This window comes from Scomber scombrus, chromosome 5 (genome assembly GCF_963691925.1).
Source record: "Scomber scombrus chromosome 5, fScoSco1.1, whole genome shotgun sequence".
Classification (NCBI taxonomy): domain Eukaryota; kingdom Metazoa; phylum Chordata; class Actinopteri; order Scombriformes; family Scombridae; genus Scomber; species Scomber scombrus.
Window position 1 is genome coordinate 4,362,280 of NC_084974.1, and position 23,756 is coordinate 4,386,035.

The 23,756-nt window shown below is 38.8% G+C and overlaps 1 protein-coding gene across 1 annotated transcript in view; it reads left to right on the forward strand.

The window, feature by feature from the left end:
• The window catches only part of sorl1 (sortilin-related receptor, L(DLR class) A repeats containing), a 93,699-nt gene that overhangs the window by 41,905 nt on the left and 28,038 nt on the right, over positions 1-23,756 (forward strand). The window contains exons 7-10 of the mRNA XM_062419261.1: positions 13,602-13,703; positions 15,401-15,570; positions 18,063-18,255; positions 19,969-20,086. Coding sequence (XP_062275245.1) covers positions 13,602-13,703; positions 15,401-15,570; positions 18,063-18,255; positions 19,969-20,086 — 583 coding nt within the window. The remainder of the gene's footprint in view (positions 1-13,601; positions 13,704-15,400; positions 15,571-18,062; positions 18,256-19,968; positions 20,087-23,756) is intronic.

Consider the following 23,756-nt stretch of genomic DNA (forward strand, 5'->3'; position numbering starts at 1 on the left):
TTGTGTCAATAACCCCTTTTAAAATATGAAATGTCCCATCATAAAAAACCTCCCTGCACCAAGCTGTCAATCACTGCTGTTCTCAGGCTTCTCATTTTCAGACGTTATAAGCTGAATCAACATTTATCTTGTGGGTTAGCCAAGCTGCTAAACAAAACTGTTGGCTGTTGCTAGTAAATGTGCACAAACATGTACGCCAAAGATGATGCGATAGAGAGAGAAACACCATACTGTTGTTTGATGTTTAAAAGTGAGGATTGTGTGCTTTTGTTCTTTTAAAAGACAGCGTGTTGAGTCTGCAGGTTAAACAGCCTAGTGTTAGCTTTCCAGCCCTACGTGTTAGCTAGGTAGCAGGCTAGTCGCAACTAATAGCACACACTGGTTGATGGCAAATATTAGTACTAAGTACGTCATATCAGTTCTAATCACCTCAGTAAGGATGTCTGGACATTTAGAGCTGAGCAGCAGCTTGTCCTGTTAGTCTGTGGAATTCTAATGTTAGCTAATGTTACGTTAGCTCAGCCCGCAAAGGGGGACTAGCAACCGTCAACAGGACCAATTTACATATTTGATATCTTCAACTTTTAACTGACAAACATAACCAGCAGTTTGTCTTGATAACCACAAGTAGACAACTACATGGCAGTTAATTTGAATGTAATAAATATAATGAAAATGTTATTTCTAGTATCACAGTAATGCTAGTGTCACTAAATGTTAGCTACAGTGAATTAGCCTGATTCTTTCTGAAGTTTTGAAATTAAAGTAACTTTGTCAATGATAAGGTTCATCCCAGGTGAAGGGGTGGGAAAATGTCTCGATTATACGATGCATCGCGATGCGGACCTGGACGTGGACGACTCTGCATTGATTAACAAAAGTCAAGAATTGACTTCCTCATGACCTGTAGTTCCCATATGGAACCTAGGTCTCTCTGCTTAAGTCTGATGATCTTGGAGCAGGTTCTCACAATACTGTTGAGACTATTTCTGTCCTTGAGTGACAGATTATTAAACCAACAGATAAAAGAATAAGTTAAAAGGCTTTCAATGAATGACTGATAAAAACCACAGAGAATCACTGGACTGACAGAAAAAGGAATTCAACATCTGAAGGAGATGAATCCTCTGCTGTCCACGTTTGACCAACACTTCAGTATTTTTGCATCCCATTTAAGCTGGTTGTCATAAACAGTGCCAAGATATTTGTAGGAGCTGACAGTTTCAATCTTCTCTCCATCTATGACACTTTCAGTGAAGGCCTTCTTGTCACGTCTAAAATCAATCAGCATTTCTTTATTTTTAGATGCATTTAATGTGAAGATGTTTATGTCAAACATGCATGTTGAATGTTGACATTCAGATTTTTAAAGTACTTTCAAAATAAAAAAACAGAGTTCATATTTATCTAACTTTTTGTATCAATTGATGCAAAATTAGCCATGCAGTAAGAAAGAAAAATGAGGATGCATCAATAATAATTTTAGAATCGATTCATAGCCCTTTGAATCGGATTTTAATTGAATCGTCAGCTGCAGAGATTCTCAGCCCTACAAAAGGTCATATCATATATGATTTTATATATGATTCCTCACTTGTTTAGTATAAATGAAAACAAACCTAGTGACCCCTTAAAAGGGACATTTTACCCCCTCTCAGACATTCCTGGCTCACTGCATGTAAGCTCAGATCAATGCATGTTTTACACCATCAGATGTAGCTACTACATGCACGGGTATAAAGGACGCAAGAGAGGAAGTGCGTTATCTCTATAGAGTGTTTGACTGACTGCGTTGCAGGAAATTGTTAAATAGCACATTGGCTGAAGCAACAACAATTTCACAACAGGAAGTTGCTGCACAGTAAATAAACATTCATGTGCAATTTTGAAAGCTGCTTTGAACTGATATGAGAAGTAAAGATTAGAGGCTGATTTCACTCAATGATACAGTAAAAATGTGAAGTGGTGCCAACATTACCAATACTGTGCACACTCCAAGTCCACTTACTTTCAACCACATCTCATGGTCTTCATCAGCCGGTGAATTTTGTATAGTTCTCATTATGGGATCTAAGTATGAGATTTCTGTCACATGAGTGCTAGTGATGAAAACCATGAGATTTAGTTAAAAGCTGCAGAAGAAAGGCAGGAAATAGACCTTGAGTGAAATGATTTAGTCAAACTATTTTCAAGGTTGAGAAAGAACGTTTTACACTCAATTCAGATCATAGTTTGCACTCATTCTAACAATAACTCTTCACTTACAGAACAGATGGAACCACCGTGTTAAATTATATCAAATCCAAAAATGTGTGCAGATCGGAGAACAAAACCTTCTCAAATTAGTCTGTGACCTAATACTGATCCATCTGGGGCTTGCTGACATGGAAAAGACAGAGACTTTAAGGACAAGAGGATGAAAAAAACACCCATTGGCATCACTTGGCATCGCTTGTTTGGGTTCTCTTTCTGAAGTCTTTCCTCAGAGGCGGTCATTTCTAGAACAGTTCATCAGAGCAGCATGTGATGAAGGAAACAAGAGGAAACACTAAACATTACCGATTTCTAGATAAGCTCAGAGACACTTTAATGTTGATTTAACAGATGTGGGAGTAATGGTGCCAAAGAAAATGTTATTTACTGCTGTTACTGTAATGTACCAAAACAGCTTTTCCTGCTTAATACTGGTCCTTGTAATGTTAGCATCATTCTCAGCTGAAACTGTTTTTAACAACAGCTTATGTAACTTATGAGAAAAGGAAAACTTTTTAAGCCGTGGTCAGACTGGAAGTGGTGTTAATTGCACACTTTCGGTCTATGAATGTGTTCATTTGACAGCTTAGAGTTGGACTAATTTCAAAACCTTCTATTAACTCCAGCTGTTTCTCTTATTTTCCTCTTTGATTTTCAAGTTCATCTCTCTATGTATGAATTCGTTATATAAGTCATACAGTCTTCAGATTAGTGCTAGTTTTCTTCAAAATAACACGTTTTTAAACCCTTCACCACTTAGATCTGTTCACATTCACTTCTGCTTTTACGTTGACGCGGCATACAATTGCCTCACCTCTGAAACAAACCTTCAGTTACCATCAAGGCCAAAGACTGTAGACTTTCATTCAAATGGAAGAACAACAGGATAATTCACTCATTTGTTTTCCCATTGCTGGTTGAAATAACCATGCACTGGCAGAAAGGCTGAGTATATTTTATATTTCTTATATTGTCAACAGGTTCCATGGACACACTACTTTCACGATTTTCGCTAAAGCCACTATCACCATCATTTATTTTGTCAGTCCCACAAACACAATCCAGATCAGAGGGAAATATGTTGATGGTTTATCACAAACTGGTACATTTCAGTTTAGTCAGGATACAGTTTTGAAACCATTTCAAATATTTGAATGGCAGCACATAATCACACCTGTTGTCCTCCCGGGTCAACCTGGTCTAGTTTGACTGTTTACAAAGCATAAAGTACAAATTATCACCCGATTCTATGAAAGTAGTGATGATTACACTTGCAATGAATGGAATGTAGTATAGAACCATCCATGTGAATTTTAGGCAATTATACAAAATCAATCCATATTTCTGATATAAAATGGGTCAAATTTGACCCAATGACATTAATCCAAATAGTTCACATCTAATGCACTATTTACTATTGATTTGGTAACATTTTCTGAAAATTGCAAGGTCCATTTATTTTAAGGAGTGTTGTTTTTTTAAAAGTCAAACAATGTATTTGTGAGTTTAAAGATTTAGGTCTTCAGTCGTAGCCAATGAGCTTCGGGCTGATAGCCAAACATAGGATAGGAGAGCTAGAGAGTATTGAGAGATAGACGACCACATTGTTGTTTTTCATCAGTAAGAAAAATAGAAAATATCAGCAGCTTTTCTCCTTCTTAAAACACACACTGACAACAGGGTTTGCCCACAAGTTGTTGTGATTGACCCTTGTGAGACCTCCCTCCACACTGGGCTTTGACCCAGACCTTCAGAGCTGATTAGACAAGGCAGATAGACCAGCGCAACCCTCAGTGCAGCCACTGTCCCCGAGGCTCGTACAGAGACGGTTTTGGACGAAGGGGAACGGAACAGATACAGACTGACCCGTCACAAATCCTCAGCTCTCTTACACTGCTCCCTTACAGTGCAGAGCCATCTATATCTTCAACTATGCTCATTAGCTATAAAAAGACTAATTCCTCTAGTCTAGTCTCAGTTACTTTCTCTCCTCTTCTGTCTTTAGTTTGCACTAATAGGATTAGAATAATGAAATATCACAAGTGCTTCTGGCAGTGCCAAGCTGCTTAAGCTAATTAAAGAGGCAGAAATTGAGAGTTTTATCTAACAATAGGGATCCTGAGGAATAGAGTGCTAATCGGACCTTAAAGACCCTCAGTCTTCAGTCTCATTGAGGAGACCCAGGCAAGATAACTGGCTTAGCAGATGTAATGGGGATGTCGATAAGGCCCATCCTGTCTCTTCCCAGTTATCTGTGAGCCATATTCCTGCTAATTTAGATCACAGATCCTCTCCAAAGAGAGAGACAGAGGCAGAGAGAGAAGAAAACAGGAAGTGGAGGTAGTAGGAGGAAGGATTCCTCCCATCAAAGTGTAGAAAACTTTAGAGTGGCTTTTGAGGCCCCTCGGATACTGAAAGTTTTCTGTCTAAACAGTTCAGTTTGGTAAATATTGAAGAGTGCTGAAAATTCCTGGCGGTGTCCCCTTTTGAATTACATTTTGTCACAGTTTTGCTAATTAGAGGGAGCTGTTAATAATGAAGTTCTTAACATCAATCATCCTATTTTGAAGCAGAAGGTTAAAAGGTTAGGTAAAATCAAGGGCATAATTTACACTAGGCACAGGGGGGGGATGTTCTCTCCTCACTTTCCAAAATCCTACTCTCGCTACCCCTTTTCAATTTGAATCTCTCTAAACATAACGCCCATAATGCAGATGAAAGAAACACTGAGCTGATAAAAATGCAAACATGCTCATTTTAGTCATTTGTACTTGTAATGTGCTCACAGCAAAAAGCTTTACGAGCAGCAGCAAGTGCTGTGTAAACTTTTTATTTTTAATTTGATGCCCCGGGTTTCGCCTCTCAGGCTTTATAAAAGTTGCAGTCTGATTAATGGAGCTCGTTGGGGCCGAAAGCACGCTGCATGCTTTCTTACAGCTAGAAATGTAACATCTTGTTATTTTTGCATTTATAAAAATAATTTTATCCATACTGTACATGACAATTTATGATTATAATACTATAACAAAAATAAACTAGATTTGAACATCAATCAACCAAAGACTTTTCTCTTTTTAAAAATGCAAATATGTCTTTATCTATCAGTAAACCTGGAGTTATTTTTGGCCACTAGATGGCAGAGTAACAGTCAACTATTAGGCTGTTGTGGCATATACGTTGGCATATACGTTCGCAAACAGTTATCTATTTACACATTAAGCAGGCATTGAGCAAAATAAGCATCCAATATAAGATGTGTTTTGGTGTCATTTTGATGGTTTTTAGTTCACTAATCACTCTTTACTTCATGTTGCTCTCCACAGGCTATTTAGAAAAATCTCTAGCTTTTTAGTGGCTAAATGCCACTACATTCACCAGCTGATTGCTAACTTTGTCTGCCTGCCATTTGCTACTTGACAGGGTGCTTTTTATCAGGGCTTTCTGACTAAAAACAGACAATGATGAGATCAGCAAGAACGAACTGAAACAATAAAGTTGCAAGCTGTAAAACCAAAACAATGAGCTGAAAGACATTAAAACGCTCAGTAGAGACGAAGGGAACTGTGGAGAAACAATTATTGCAGCTTTAAGTCAGGTGTATCAATGACACTAAATGTGTTTGTTAAACCTCAAGGACTCACACAGTGTGTGGATGACAGTTAATGGTATAGTAAAAGACACATTATCTTTTATTTGTGTTAAATTTATAACTACACACAGCAGACCCCAAGAGAGACAAGAAACACATGTGGGCTACTACTTGTAGCATGACAAAGGACAAATGTTTAACATCAGGGATTAAAGTCAGTCAGTACAACGGATTTCCATCAATTGGACTGCCAAAAGGCCTTATATGAGATCAATGCAGATCTGATGAGAATTTCAAAGGTATGATAATAATATAGCCTATAATGTGATACCCTAAATTATTATCACAACAAACCCACAGAGCAGACATGGGTGGCCTGCGAGACAATTTCCAAATATCAATAAATTGTTAAAATGGTGTTGCTCTTCACCGCTGTGTCTGTCTGCTGCACGGAGGCTCACCCTAACCCTAACCCACCTCACTGAGAGGAGCAGCTAACGTTAGCCTCTGCTGCTGTGGTTGAGCGAGCTAGAGAGTGAATGAAGAGAGGGAGTGCTGTCAATCTGATCAATAACAAGTTATTTTCTATTGTTTCAAAGTGGTTACGTTCAACAGCACAAATAAACTTAAACACACACACCTCCACTCAACCCTGCAGCTCCGCCTCAAACCTCTGAATCTGAAACACCGGCGTGCTGTTTAAAACACAGCAGCAACATTGGGTGGTTCACGGTAAGAAAGCAAAGTCTTACTGAGAGATCTTCTTTATGACTATGATGATGATCTCTGTATTAAAGAGCCGTATGTTTCACCTCGGGTGGAACTGAGCCCTCAAGGGTGTGCTGCTCACACAGAGACAGTGAACCAGGTGAAGACTGTAGGTGACAACTACACTCTTTGTGTTACTGTAAGTGCAATAAAATCTACCAGAGTAAAAAAAACAAGAGTAATTTAATTTAATCCACTAATTTCCTTTTGTATTTAGAATAATAAATAATACAATTTCTGGAAAACAGAAACAAAAAATGACCCGTTTTCTCATATTCTGAGACTGGATGTCATCACGGCAAGAGCAATAAAGATCAATAAAAAATAAAAATCCTCTCCATGTCACCGCAACGGTCTGATGGAGTGATTGAGCTCTTTTAATGTTAATAACAATTTTCTGAAGCCCATAAGGTGCTAAAATAAAACACAAACGATTTCTGAACATTTATACCTCAGACCCCCACTGTGATTATACAGACTGCAGTAGGCCTTACTATTGCCTGTAAGCTTTTCCATTTCATTTAGAAAAGAGCAGTAATGGTTAGTGGGTGAAAAATAATCTTGTTTAGCAGAAATAATTGCCGTTTTCTTAGCTGTTCCAACCTTGTTTTACCTTTAAATCCTAGGAAGCGACTGATTTCTTTATTTTTTGCTTTAATCCCTTTAACACTAAAAAAAAAAAGCACCTACATAGACATAGAAAATATAGATGTAAAAGAGAAAGATATGTTGGCTTTACAGTGTATTACAATCCCATCTGAATAACAGCATTGCCTGAGGAGCATTGTGCTGATGGGGTCATGAATATGTAACAGATGAAACATAGGCTGCGATGGATCACAGAGGCTGCTGCTTTGCCAAAACTGTAAAGCAACATAACGGTCTGATAGGATTCAGCAGCACAGCAGTCGGGTAAAACGCACACTTTGCCTCAGAGCATCGGGCTTGTGACATTTTGCAGCTTGTTTCAGTGTCAGCGCAGTCCCTTTTCATTTTAATAAAATGTCAGCCTTAAAAAGTGGAGCCAACAGTGAACATGCGCTCTTCCTCCGGGCCAGCCATTAACAAATGTCACCTTGTTGCTGTTCACAATGTGGGAGTGGAGTTCTCACTCTGCGGCCTTTCTGGTTACAAGGACATTTTGAAGATGCAATTAGAGTGTAGGTACGTTCATATGTAAATCCAGGAAGATATGATTTAGTTAGATTCAGAACAAATGGCTAATATTGATGCATGAAAGATACGTTTCTGATTGTTTTCAGAAGCTTCCAACGTGCAGGGTCTCTCTTGCTACAAAAGAAATGTGTTGGTCTTGTAACATGTTAGCAAACGACAGCTGAAACATTAGCAAATGTAAGTACAGTATTCACTCCACTTTCTTTTCTGTTTTGGTCTCCAACAACTATTAAAAAAAAAAAGTCTGGTTCATTCGCTGCTAAATGTTCACCAGCTAGTTGCTAACTTTTGCTATGTCTCAAATCACATGCTTTTGTTTTAACACTTCGGTGTAGTACACTGTGTACACTATGTACTTAATTATGCAGTGCACAAATTTCAATAGGTTAGTGTTGTCTTCAACACGGCCGTTGCACACTTACTGGAAATGATGTTTAGCTAGTTATCAAGCTAGCATTAGCCAGCTAGTGTTAGCATTCCTGTTAACGTCCAAATCATTACAGACTGCTAAATTAACCCAATAAACCTACTGATGGCTTATATGTGACAACAACATAGTGGTGCTTAGTGCAAAAAACACATGTATATTGCATTTGGATAAAGTAGTGATGTTCACTGTAGTCAGGCTACAATGTCTTTGGCCATAATTTCCTGTTTGAAAAGTGGTCCCTCTCCTTCTGCTACGTAGCCAAGATGGCAACTGTTGAGAATGTGAATTGTCCATTGTTCCACACTCAGCTTTTTGACCGTTTTGAGTGCACCATCCAGGTACTTACAGTGCACTGTATACTTCTCAGTGTGAACGCATTTATGCACTCAAAATATTAAATGCAAGTACAGAAGTACACAATTTGAAACACAGCATTTGTCTTTCTGCTGATTGCTGCTGGCCAGGTACAGTGGTGCAGTTGGACAGGATGATCCAGAACAGTAAAAGAGCTAAAACAGGTTGAAACTTAAAAATCATTTCTTGTGACAGATTGTCATTAGGGACATATGAAATGAATGGCTAGTACAGCTTTAATTGTCAGAAAGTCTGATGTTTTAGATATATTTTAGAAGTATTGGTAACTATGTGAGTTCATCACATTTTATGTCTGTATTATGTTGTGTCCTCAATACTCACGTGTCTTTTTTGCCACCCGGGCTGTGCTGATCCCAGGCCCGAGAACCACATCTCAATTCAGGAATTTGTGAGTTTAGAGAGGATCAGTTTGAGAGAACATGAGCACAGTGTGGAATGTGCGGCTCACTTACAATTGCCATTGCAGTGCAATTTGTGGTTTGAGTGGAAAAATATATCATCACTATGCCACTTACATGTGAAAACACATAGTAGACATTCTCCTGTCCAATTTTCCCTCTTGACTCACAAAGTAAACTGACCTAAAAACTTTGATTAAAGTATTTATAGGGTGAAGGAGAACAAAACTCAAAGTTCCACACCCACAATTACAAATGACAATGTATTTCCTTCAAAACAGACAATTAAATGAGTAGAAACATAATTTTCTACCTATGACTGCTGTAACTGTTTGTTTGTATGAGTCCTGTAATTAGACTCTTCCTGTCCTGTTATCATTCTGTATACCATTTATGTTTTTGTCTTTGTTCTTCACCTCCATCACCTCCTTTGTCTCAGCGTTGCTGCTGCTTTGCTTTCGTGTCACACCACCAAGTCAATGTTGGCACTGTGGTTGATAATAAATCAATAGACTGAATGGAAAAGGCTAGAATGCTCTGCTGGAGACCGTGGATGCTCAGGCACTCAAGAACACACGCAAATCCTCTCATTCAGACACACACACACACGCTTCACTGTAGGCTCTAACAAGATTTTTGAAAGTCAGCATTACTGTAGTACATTACAGTTGGGGTTGCTCATAGATGACTTTGTGCCTTTCAGTAACTTGTGGCAACATAACTGTGCAGTATAATGACTGTTTATACTATTTTCTAATAGTAATAGTAGTTATTAGTTTTCAATTTAATTGTAGTTTTCAATCATTATTCAATAATAAATCAGTTTAAAATATCTGCTGTCCTGTTCTGTATGAGCAGAGTCGGGCTCTGAAAGTTGCTTCTTAGTTTGGATTCAGTTTGCAGACATAAATATATGCTCACAAATCTCTTAATCAACCTTTTTATCCCTCGCTCTTTTTTACTAGCCAGGGACAATGTAGCTAATGCTAGCAGGACACTAATGTTTAGCAACTGTCGTTCTCAGGGGAACGAAATGACAAACGTCACAGATGCCACATAATACCAGTTGTAGCTTTTTCGTCTTAAATCCTAAATTCAGGAAAATGAAACATTATTTGCTGTGAGAGAAAGCCGAGAAGTTTACAGCTTGAGCTAGCAGACTGTTAGCTTAGCTTAGCTTAGCATGACTGAGCAGAAACGACCGGAAAACGGCTAGTTGGACACTGTCAGAAGGTGACAAAAAACTGCCTACAAGAACCTCTGAAGCTGACTAGTGAACACGACATATATTTATCTTGTTTAAGTCTACTTGTCTTTATGCTAAGCTAAAATAAGCTAACCGTTTTATGGCTGATATGCCAGATATGAGAGTGGTATCAATCTTCCTATCTAGTTCTCACCAACAAAGCAAATTTCCCAATATGTTTAACATTTACTTTATGGTCATTATCTTAACAGTTCTGAAATAGGACCTCTTGTATTTTGACAAATAAAAGGACAATGTTAAAGTTAAAAGTAAAAGTACATTTAATTTTCAGGTTGTGAACATTAATTAGAATAAACCTAAGAGCTGTATTGTTTCTGCCATCTCAGCTGAAAAAGATGATCACAGATCTATAATTCTTTGACTTGTAGTTATTTGTAGCTGGTTACATTCAAATATTGACAGCTAAACCTAAGGAGATGGTGGCAATGTGGGATTTGAAAGGATTGGATTCAATAAATTGATTTGATGCTGGATTCATGCTATCAACTGACACTAAATGCCTCATACAGAATGCGATTATCAATAAATGTCTAGATTCAGCCATTCATATCAGTCTAAGCAGTGTATTAATCTAATTGTACGACCCCAGACAGAATGAATAGTTGATGTGCAGCTCTGCTCTCTGAATTACAGCCTGACATCTTTGCTCGACTTCAATTTATAGCTTTCTAAAGCTGGCCTCCTGCTAGCTCCTCTCTGCTGATCTTTCTCTGTTTAACTCCCTGCTGGCCTTTTTTCTGCCTCCCTCTCCTCTTTTCTTTGTCTCGCTTCCTCATTTTTTCTCTGTATCTGTTTTTATCTCTCTCTCTTTGTGTAGACGGTGCTGGTGTTAAAGCCTCGAACAGGGTGGTCCAAACTAATCCAAAGTAAAAATAATGAAGCTTCTCGGTTCTCTGTAAGTTTGAACAGAGCCACAAACACAAACTAAATTTACAGCCGGTTGAGCGAGGGATGAGAGAGAAACGCATAAAACGAATTGGGAGTAAACTGTTAACACAATGTCATTAAGGCTACAGAGCAGGGTCTTTATAAGCACAGACGGCTGGTTTATTCACCAAGAATAAAACACACTCCTTTATTCTCTTCCTGTGGATATAGATTAGAAGATTAGAAGAAGTATTTAATGTGGCTAGACATAGTTTCAATTCAAATATCTAGAACAGACAGAGATGCAGACTAAATGGTTTAGGTGGGTAGGCAATACCAGATTTTTGCAGTCTCAGACATATAGAGATAAGACAGTTCAGAGCTGAGGTTTTTAAACTGAGATGTTTCTCTCCATGGGGGCCCAAGTGAGTTGAAGGGGAGCCCAGTAGGAGAGATGTGAGGCCGGAGCTGTAATATGTGGCAAAACTTGTAACCCTTCTTTGACTCAGTGAACTCAAAGACAAGATGTATACATATTTTTATCATGGAAAAAAGATGCTCCCTATTAGCTCAGAATACCAGTGATAGTTGTCTGTACATGTACATCCATGGCTACATTGCAAACAGACACTGCTAATTCGGCAAAATATTAATGGTCAATTATATCTGAGGGAGGGCCCACAGTGCCAGACCTTGAAAACCTCCGGCTTGAAAGGGTTCCACTTGAGCAGTCTGTAGTGAATTTGAAATAATTTCCAAAATATCTGAGTCTCCTTGAAGTCATGTGACACAGTTCCAGTGAGCTGCACACTCCTCCGCACTAAACTAGTTCTTTGTGGTTGATAAACAGGAGAAAGAAAAGCTTCAGCTGGCATTCATCACCAGGGAGTCCAGCTGTGTCTCACTTTCTTTTCTCTATTTTTTAAGGAAATGGTTTTTATGTTTTGGGTTGAGGTCTCGAATCCTGCCCCTGTTGTTTAAAGTGGAGATCCAAATATTTTTAAAGGCCGACTCTGCTGATTTAGCATTGCACTTCTGTTAAGTTCGCAGACTAACAAGAGACAGATTGAAAAGAGGATGGTCCAAATCTGTGCAGCCATTGCAGAAAAATCCAGAATTTTAGACTCCTAGTATGCGTCAAACTGCTAAAAACACCAGCTCCTACACTTCCTATGATGCAACCAACAGCATCTTTTCATTTTGTCAGCCTAAAACAAGATTGATGTTCTCTTCAGAGCCACAGACAACATTCTACAACTGTAAACTGACCTTTAAAACGAGCCATTCATTTCACTCAGTATAAATCAAACTGTCAATTTTTTTTTTTCCTCTCAAAGAGGAAACAAGAAATAGTCACTATTTTCAAAGCTGAGTGAATGAGCACATTTTCATTTTCATTTTTCTTTAAAAATGACTCAAAACAATGATCATTATTCATAGTTGGTGATTGATTTTCTGTCAATTGACAAATTGGTAGTCAGTTTTTTGCTGAGACCAGAAAAGAATAAGAAGACCAAAAGCTAGATTTGTTGTTGTCTATGGATCTTGATGCACATACTGTATCTGTGTCCGATTGATATCATCTTAATGTGTTATATCACACTGCACCACTTTAAAAAAAAAACAACCAAATAAACCAACAAAAAAAGAAGGTTGGATATAGCATTTTAATGTTTTTTGCTGCTATAGTGGAGGTCAACACGGGCAGAAATTCCCAGAGGCACACATTATTCAGCACAGCAGCTTATCTATCCAGAGTGTGTATCACTGTATATACACCATATGTATCTATATATAGTATGTCATTATCACTGCATTTGTTCACACAAGTCTGATTGGTTCTAGAGTATATCCCCTCTGGACTCTGGTCAGAAGTTTCTCTCTCTTTCACTTTCAGACTTTCACATCTCTCTGTCTCTGTCTCTGTCTCATCTCTCTCTGGCGCACATACACTCACTTAGAAATGTTCAAGTCCTCCACCCTGTCTGGTCTGCATGCTTATAATTCATAAAAGACCAGAACTCTGCTCCTTTCCACCAGCCAGCTTCCTAATGTATTTCTAATGACAATGAGACGTGCCCTTGGACTCTCTCTCGCTCTCACACACACACACACACACACACACAGATTTTTCTCCCCCACTGGGAGTCTTTTTGAGTCTGGACGTTTAATGTTTTCTGACTCAGCTCTGGAGCCATGTACTACGAGGGATACGGAGGCAGAAAAACATCATCAGGACAGCCCAGATAACCAAAGCCTCTTCTCCTTTTCCACATCCTCGCTGCTGTAGAAACAGCACTGTCCAGCCTGCTACACACCACATGAGACAGCAATGACCTTTATTGCATTAGAGCTGTGAGAAGCAAAACTTCACAGCATGACACCAGGCTGGATAGCTCAGTTATATTGTGGTTGACATCCAGTTAATGATTATAGTTGAATGACCTGTGATATCTCTGTGTCCCTGTGTCTCTCCAGAAACTGTTTGGCAGCCACGAACCTTCATCTGTTCAGCTCTGGGTCTCCTACAACCGCCAGCCAATGAAAGCTGCCCAGTTTATGACCCGCCATCCAATCACAGTGAGTCTGTGTTTTGTTTTGTTTTTAATGGACAGGAGTAGACTAATTGATTAATTGGTTTAAAGATTCAAAATGTTGTGTTCTTGTCCTGATTTAACCCTCCTATTGTGTTTGAAAAGGGTTTAAATAACAAGCACTGAAAAAAAAACATATTTGTTATCTGCTGTGACTTATTATTCATCCATTACTGTAATATATATGTACTTACTTTGATATTTCAAGTATCTTAAACCATACTTTCCGGATGCACTGTGCATGTGTAAATCCTGTGCTCACAGCTGTATTAGTTCAAATAAAAGTGTGTCTATTCTGTTAGACGCCTGAAAAACACAGTGGAAACACGTCATGCGTCAACAGGTCTTTAAGCTGATTACAGTCACACTTACTCACACACCTCACAGAGTCATCATCAGTCTGAGGCGACTGTGCAGATGACAGGTGTGCGACTTTATTCTTCCAATTAGGATCACCGCCATTATTCCAAACATGCTGGTTTTTTGTAGTATACGTCAGGGATTTTCAAGCAGTGTAATATGAATACAGTCTGACAAAAGTGATTAATGAATATAAGGAGCAGTGGAAGGTGGACATTTGTTAGAAGCCAAAGCTTAGAAACTATATTCAAATCAAAGATGATTACTACACAGAACCATACATGAAGCTAAACTTACAGAGAGGTCCTTGTGTGCTCAGTTAAGAAGTGGTACTTTACCACTGGCATCTGAGATAGCCAGATAAGAAGGTGTGTCTGAAGAACCAGCATGTGTTTTTTTGATCTTGGTGTTGTTGAGGCTGAATTTCGTTTTGTATTTCATTGCCCTTTGCACAGTGATTTTAGGGATTGTTTATTTTGAAAAGATCAAATTGAAAAATTCAGATTTATTTTGGTTGTCCAAAGTTGATGTATTGAATTGGCTCTTTAAGATGGAGATTTTTGATTTAACCAGATATATAGGAGAATCTTGGCTGCTAAGACATAAAACTCTGTTTCCATCTCAACAGGACATGTCTGCCATGTAAACTTAATGTTATGCTGTGTTCTCTAATTGAATATTATGATTTGACATGTAGCCATCCTGGTTGTTATCGGTTAGTGTCTTGTAAGCCCATATGGCCTGGGCACTTGAAGGTGAAAAACACTTAAATAAATGAATCAATCAATCAATCAAACATATCCCAGATATATGTTCAAGAATGAATGTTTTGTGTTGGGTCTGCAGTAGAATGTAGAAATAAGATGGGACAATTGTCAAGATCTTTGTAAGTTGTGAAGAATCCGTGTCTGTACCAGTCCTTCATGTCCTGATCATCAAGAAGATGCTTCCTAAATGCAATGAATCATCAGGTATACAGTATTACGCAGCATTCAGACGGCAGTTTGGTGATTTTTTTTGTTCAAAATCGTTCTTATGTCACGAGTTGTGCTTGTTTCGTGTCTGTTCCAGTATACTGTGTAAGCAAACTGCAAAACAACAGTATGGATCCCATTTCTAAAAATATATGACATCCTGATTTTAGTGGAAGAACCACCTACACTGTTCTCAAGCTTAAGTTCATGCTTAAATGTCTGATATCCCGTCTTTTCACATTTAATCCACTCATGCATTGTCCTTATCTACTCACACAGTAGGTCAGTGAACTAAAGATGACTCTCTCTCTCTCTCTCTCTCTCTGTCCCTCCCTCTCTCGCCTAACAGGAGTACTACATAGCAGATGCATCAGAGGACCAAGTGTTTGTGTGTGTAAACCACCTGAACAACGTCACACACCTGTACATCTCAGACACGCAGGGCCTGTCCTTCTCTCTGTCGCTGGAGAACGTTCTGTATTACAGTCCTGAGGGCTCTGGCAGCAACACCCTCATCAGGTACGAAACACACACACACACACCCTCACTATCTGACATTTATCATTTATCAGCCAGGGTTCGGTCACAGCACGCTGAATGTTTTACATGGCTGCAGGTATTCAGCCGGTCTTCATCTGTGCGGCCAAGCAAAATAGCCAGCATACCAGTATCCTAATCAGATCCCTGAACCACCCAAACTGGTTCCTTTTAGAGCAGCAGTTCTACTTCAGCCTCCTTCTAGATGTCTAAGATCTCCAACTACACCTCTGTAGGTCCTAAACGTTTTGGCTCAACACTGTTGCCATTTCTACTAGACTTCTTTGCTAGTTGGATACTTTTAATAACAAAGTGTTATGAAAGGACACTTTACTCGACAGTCACTGCTACATTGCTGAAGAAAACACAGTGCAGTTTGGCATCAGTTGTTTGAGCTCAGCTTCTCTTCAGGTTGTGCATATTTAAAAGCACTTTGCTTATTTTGTTTGCTGTCAGATCCACATAGATCGCATCACAGTGGAACGAGTCATGCATTCAAGCGTCGACCTAACACTTGTAATCGGGGGGAGCGGCCAATCCCTTTGCAAGATCATGTACTCTATTTGTAGTTTAACACCTTTCTCGTGGGATTTGCATAACAAGTGAACCTTTTCAGGGCACAGAACATCTTACATTAGAATGAATTATCCACAGTTGGGTAGTAGGTAGAGTATTTCTATCAAATAAATGTTGTGGATAAAAAAAGTACAGTATTGACCTTTTTAAATGTCGTGGTTAGTAACAAGTATAAAATAGCATGTAGCTGTAAATGATTCCAGGTTCAGTTTCATTAACAAAACCATGTTTAAATACACAAACATTGGTGCTGTGTTGAGCTCAGCATTGGATCGGACATTGCATTGGATGACCCTGATGAAGGCCGCAAGCCAAGGCTGGATTAGTAGCCCCATGGGCCCCTGGGCACTGAAACTCATGCTCATTCCACTAGCTGATCATTTTCCCCACATAGTTGTCGATACAAACTAACCACAGCACGTTCAGGCCATTCAAACCATTCATCAATTCAATCAGTTATCTGTCAATCAATCCATTTTCATTTATGTAGCACCACAAAACAATAAAAGTTGTCTCAAGGCACAATCATCACTTGCCCAGCTATCAAATTGACAAATAAAACAGTCAATCATGAGACTTATTTTACTGGAAACAACTTTTATTTGACTCCGAATGCTGCTATCAGATGGAAACCCTTTAACTCCATATTTAGTTTTGGACATATTAGGTTTCTGAGAGCAACAATAACTATCAACATCAAGCCTTGTGTCTTATTACTGTGGAGCCTGATGGGGAAAAAAAGTGCACTTTCCCAGATAGCCTATGGTAGATCCATGCTGCCCAAACATGTCAGTCTATTAATAAAGTTGTTCTATACTACAAGTGTTGCTGGACCTTTCACTTTTTTGGACTTTTTTCCCCTTCTTCCATACACCTTGGAAGTAGGTGAAGTTGTGCCGGAAACCTCCACCCCACTGAACTCAGCATTAAAGTTAATTCTTGACCTTAAACAGTTAGAAAGAAGTTTGAGGGTAGCTCAGTCTCTGGCACGTCAACAGATCCATCTCTATGAACTCAGAAACTAAACTTTCTTTGTATTTCCTGTTGAGTGACTCTGATGTTTGAGTTAGATTTAATATAAACACGAAAAAGGGAAATACAGGGGAGGACATGGGAGACTAAAAACACTTGACTCATAAAGTTCAGGGTATGTGAGATGGTAAAAAGCAAACAAGTCGGTGCTGCTTTGTCTCCGAGATTAGGAATAACTTGTATGTCTCATATGTAATTAGTTGAGTAAAGTTTCCTCCACTTGCCTTCATATTAGTGGTACATTGTAGCAGCATGTAACAATGAGTTCAGCATGCAAGTCTGTGTGTACCTACATACGCAATAGCAGGCTTGCGACAGTAGTAATTAAATAGTTCCCGTAGCAACCCCCGGGCATTGACGGGAAGACCTCTAGTTCTCATTACTAATGTTTGATACCACCTGATGACACAAAGGCTTTGCGAGCACAGACATGCAATGCTTCCTTATCTAATAAAAGACAATTTATTGATCTGATGGCAGAGAACTATGCGACCTCTGAGCTCCGTATTCATTGTTTTTCTGCTCAGTCTTGTCTGTAATCACATCAGGGAGGGCAGTTGCACTGTTGGCTCAGGTGTATGCCTGCCAATGATGACACACTGACTTCTGCTGATGTAATTAACCACAGATCCCTAAAGATTGTTTTTGTGTTTGTTGTAAAGTTGTAGTCGTGCTGTCAAAATTCTGATGTATTTATTTCAGCTGTGTTTACCCTCATGTGTAAAGAACTCTCTAATCCACGCAAGAAATAAATCAGCAGAATGTAGTTCTCGGCTGGAAATAAGAATAAAAATAATAAATTGCTTCACAATGTGGTACGTAGACAAAAACCTCCCCGTTTCGGGACCAATCTCTGTGTGTTGCAGATACTTTGCCAACGAGCCTTTTGCAGACCTGCACCGCGTGGAGGGGCTGCGAGGCGTCTTCATCGCCACGCTCATCAACGGCTCTGTCAGCGAAGACAACATGCGGTCCGTCATCACTTTTGACAAGGGAGGGACGTGGGAGCTGCTTCAGGCGCCCACGGCTGACAGCCTGGGAGGAACTGTGGACTGTCAGGTACACCTACCAATCCAGTCATGTCTGATTTCTGTTAGGCCATATCACAAATTGGTTCATTGTCGTTATTCGTTCCTATAACGGCAGTTTTTTTTTTTCCTTATCATCTTGTCTGGCTCAGTAGCACAGTATGTTCTTTTGGCCCACCTGCACCAACACAGAGTACATGACCTGCACTTCTAAATAATGTGGAGCTGTTGTAGAGTAAAGTATCTGGGCTGGATTTCAGGGTGTCTGTGTTGTGCAGAAACTATAGCTCTATTACTACACTGTGCTGAAGTGACTAGATGATAATTTGATCAGTTAAGTGAGACAAAATGAACCAGCATCAATTTTGACATCTAATAAATAATTTAAGCCAATGGAATAATGAAATTAAATGGCGTACAATTCCAGTTCCAGCTTCTCTAATTTTTTTCTTGTTTCTGTTAATGGAATATCTGAATTCTGGTCACAAGACTGGATTATAGTCTTGGAAACTGCCTCAGGATGCCAGACCCTGCTCACCCCGCCAGAAGCCAGAGGTTCACTGTGTATTAACTGGAACTGGCAATTTGATTCATTAAGTATTAGTTAGAGACTCAGCACCACTGACGAAAAATCTCACCTAAAGCAGGTCCTGCAATATTTGCTCATCTCATGGTCATGTCTTGTAGATCTAGTTATAAGAGCTTTTTAAATGTATTTAGTTTTGTGGTCACATGATGCATATTCCTCTAATGAAGTTTTGTTTAATCAAATCCCCACAAATGAGACTTAACATTAGAGGTGACTGAGTAGATACACATTGCACAGATGGCTGTAGGTTGGGGGTCAATAGTGACTCAACTGCATATTTTTGCCACAGGTTAATTTGGTCATGATTCAACAAAATAAGCAATTTAGAGCTGATGGACTTTTTATATTTCTTGTTCTGTTTCTTTTTATTGGCAAAACAATTCTTTCTTTTTTTAAGATTTATTTTGGGCTTTTTATGCCTTTATTCAGACAGTAACTGGCAGAGAGGCCAACAGGAAACAGGGGGAGAGAGAGAGGGGGAATGACCTGCAGCATAGGTCCCTGGCCGGACTCGAACCAGGGACGCTGCGACCACGTGGCATGCGCTCCAACCACTCGACCACCAGGGTGCTCCGGCAAAACAATTCTTGATGAATAATAAAAGAGATTAATAAAAATTATAGTAATTACTGTCAAGTCGCAGCTGCATTCTGCAGTACGTCAAACACATCCTCATTCCAGATGTGGTGTTTTAAAGAGGATTTGACTGATTGAAGCAGCCAGTAGTTTGTGCTCAAAGCCAATATCCACAACTTTAAAAGCTAATCTTAGAATTTAGTAATTTTGTTTTCAATATTTTTCATTATCATTATATTTCTTGTTGAAAGTAATCTCAAAAATGTGCTTTTAATAACGACAGTTAATCAAGACAAGATGTTGGGAGTCATACTGCAAGTTTGACAAATTGTAAGTGTAGTTTGCAGTATGAAGGGGAGAGTGAAACATCCATCATAGTAGAGGTGGCCGACCTTAACTGTTTAAAAATTCTATCTTTAATTATATTTTATGTCTCACACTGGTGTACTTCTAAGTTGATATAATAAGAAGCTGAGGGTGTGAAAGGAAACATTTCTCAATGTAACATGGTAGTAAAGCAAAGAGAAGAGAAAAGAACAACTGAACTCCATCGTCTGACTCTCTTCTCCTCCCCTTCAGCTCAGTAAAGGTTGCTCTCTCCACCTGGCCCAGCGCTGGAGCCAGCTGTTCAACATCCAACTCAGGAGGATGCCCATTTTATCAAAGGACTCTGCACCAGGACTCATTATGGCCACAGGTGGGACAACACTACTCCATTATGACTAGAAATCTGTAGAATCTGTGTGATGGACAGGAACAAAATCTCAAAAAAAATGTCAGTAATTTGGCCAGAGATGTTCTGCACATCCTTTAAACAAGACAGATGAAGACACTTTTGGTGCCATCTGTTGGAAAATGACTATTCTTACTGACAGATCTGGTGCAAGGCAAGCTCGTAACTTTCTGATAACACAAATAAGTCAAACACAGGAAACTGGAGTACTGCCTTTCTCTCTCTTCATGTAAATAGCCTCTTCCTGTATTGCCCAAAACACGGGAAATGTGGTTTCACTGCTTGAGAAGGTGCTAGAAACGTCTGGTTTGGCATGGCATGTGTTTTAAAATGCAAAAAGAAAACAAAAAGTCATCACTCAAAAAAATGCATTCATCACAATGAAGTGGAATGAGTTTCTGCATGCAGTTTAAAGCCTCTTCGCCTGTTCACAGCTGGTGGAAAACATTGATTTGTTGGGGCTCTTCAGTGTCTAGGAGACTGCTTTCCCTGCACCCAGTCAGTCCCCCTAATTAAATTCTTATTAGATAATGTGCATGGAGAGAGAGAGAGAGAGAGAAGAGGAAAGACTGGCAATCAGCGGTGCCATTCGTTTCGTTATCGCTCTCAAACAGATGGTCTAATTACTGCTGCAGCACCCAGCGGGCATTCGACGGGTCAAACACACTAATGAATACAGGCAGGCATGTACACACACAAGCTGCACAGACATGTTTACATACACAACAACCTGAATAAACTGCTCACATGTTCCTATAGGGGAGAGTGGGGAAAGACAAGCTAGTTTTTACATATGTTGTCCTCTAGGTAAGGACAAAAAAAGGGGACAGAAGTAGAATGAAAACATTTATCTCTATTTCAGGATGTTCCCTATCAAATGAAAATGTAAGAGTGTATGTGTAACAAAGGGGATTGAAACATCACTTCTCCCAAAGAAAAGTGATTCCTGTGGCTCAGCTTGCCCCAGGTAAGGTGGTAAGTTGATCCAAGTGGGTGGGTAAATTGAGCCACCTGAGGATACACTGACTTAATAAGATCATTAAACAATCAAAAACAACTATTAAACATTCCATTCATCAAGGTTGCAGTTCCAGCCTTTATAGCCTCTTCAACTCGGTGGGAAAGATGCATCATCATTTTCCTTGAATGCAAAGGTCTTGCCAACTATCTTGAAGGATGAATCCCTTTCCAAACATGTCGTTTCAGGACTTCAAAGAAGGGGGTGATGCAGCATAACATTTTTTAAGTAATCGCCACCTAAACATGGGCTATAAGTCATTCTGTTACAGTGCTATATTAAACTAAACAATATAAGTTTGTGTGTGCTGACCTAATGAGTCATGTAATTTTCTGAGCACCCTGCTAAACCCTTGTCTTTCCAGTTGTTGGAGACAGGAATGTTGTTTCTTTCGCCAATTCAAATGCCAGTTCACATAATTTCTTTGGACTAAGGCCACTAAACTAGTAAGCCAGCTTCTTGATATGGTCTGCAAGCTCCTTCCCTAACTCGCCTGTGAGGACCAACTTTGCTTCTGCCGTTCCACTGTAGCCTACTGTTTTTACTTCCTTTACCTCCTTTTTTATGACCTGTCATTACTTCTGTCTTTTGCCACTGATCTGATGGATTTTCCATTCTTAACATCATTGGCTGCTCTCTGTTGAGCCCCAGTTGGTTTTTCTCTTGTAGATTTTTGGCATGATAGCTTTTCTACAATGTTTAAGTGCAAGTTAAACCACTGGCTCAATTTACACTATAGTCACCATTTAGAAAAAATCAAGCTAATCTTTAGCTAAGTGATTCACATGGTTTTACACATTAGCAAATACACCATCATGTACAATACATATTGTTTAGATTGGATAAAGTTGCTGGTCAAAGTAAGTGGTGTTCTTTTCTGATACAATGACTGTTATGTCAAAGAAAAATACATTTCTGCGTAAAAAAAAATACGTACAACTCTTCTCATGTAGTGATGCCTTTGAATTTATGGTCACATGACAAACATATGCGCAGTTGTCTAGCTTAGAGAGCTGAGAAACATAGAAAACGTCAGACGAAACAGAAACCTCAGACGAAATGTACAAACATCAGGAAAAACAGAGAGACATCAGTCAAAACTTGATAACAGTATAGTGCAGCTTTATGGCTTTACACAGCTACACATTCTTTCTTAGACCAAAATAAAGAGCCAGTGGTCACCATTTATCAAAACCCAATGTCAGTGATGTCAACCCTTGATATGATGGATATTTTGTTGTATATTATCCACAAGTGCACAAATACTAGATCTTTAGCCTCAGTACTTTTTTGGGAAATGTCTATAGCACTAGTATTGAAAACTTTCACTTCAAACCATACTCAGAGATGCTTATCACATTCTCCCTGTGCCCAAATTATCTTCTTTATTTTGTTAAGTTTGCAAATTCCCAATAAAATATTAAATATGCAAGTTTTTAATATGTCAGCACTATTACAGCACTGATCATTATTATGCTGGTTTAATTCCCCCAACTTGTTTTAGAATAGACCGTTCATAGTCTACATAGAAGACACAAGAATTTGTTAACAATACATTATTGTCCTATTCCTTTTCTATATATACGATTATTGTTGCTTTCAAAGAAAACACTCCTCCACATGTCAATAACATTCCCAAAGATACGGACATGTTTTGGCATGAGATAATAAGTTTAAAAGATTCATTTTGGCAGAACATATTCACTGTCAGAGGTTGCACTCCAAAAATATTGGCACGTATTTTAACGCTGATATGAATAGAATTCCAGTACACAAACACATATACAAAGAAAGTATATTGCCAGTTTCATATCTGTACAGTGGCGAGAGAGAAGAATGTTTGTTTATTGTCTTGAGTTTCTGGCTTCTTGTGCGATGATATATAATGAGAGTCATTAGCCTGTTTTACACGCAGACGAGATGTAATTCATTTCAGAGGCTTTATTACAGCCCTCGACAGAGACATGGCAACCATCTATTAATCTGCGCTTCTTGAAGTCATTCACCCTGAAATGAGATTTGATGAACATGATTGATTTCTGCAGATACAAGCAGGTGTCTGTCTGCTCTCCAGTGTCAGAGGCAAACAACTGCTGGTATTAATCATCCAGTCCATACATTCCATTGTTCTTGACGTAAAGAGGTTTGTGTGTGTGTGTGGAGGAGGAGGTCTTTTTTTCCAGCTTGACATTTACACAACCTTGCCTCTTTAACTGTGAATCCATACAAATGATCTATTAAAAAAATTACATAAAAAGCATCTTCAGCCTTTAATCTGCAGCTTCACATATTTACTTTTCACTGTTTTTCTCTTTTTCTCCCTCACCTTATTTTACATGATGAATATAAACTCTACCTCAATACTCACACAATAGTTATTTTAACATTTCATTCCTCTTAACTTTATACTGCGAATACCTTTACCCTAATATTACTTTTTTATTGAAGTTTTTAATTATGTAGATAGCAAAATATGAGCAAAAGAAACAGAAACTGAGACATCTAACTTCATTATGCTAACAATGTCAAAACTAATATGATTTTTAAAAGGTGTAATGTTTAGCTAATAATAACTAAGCACAGAATAGAGTCTTAAACCAAAAGTGAAGTAAGTAA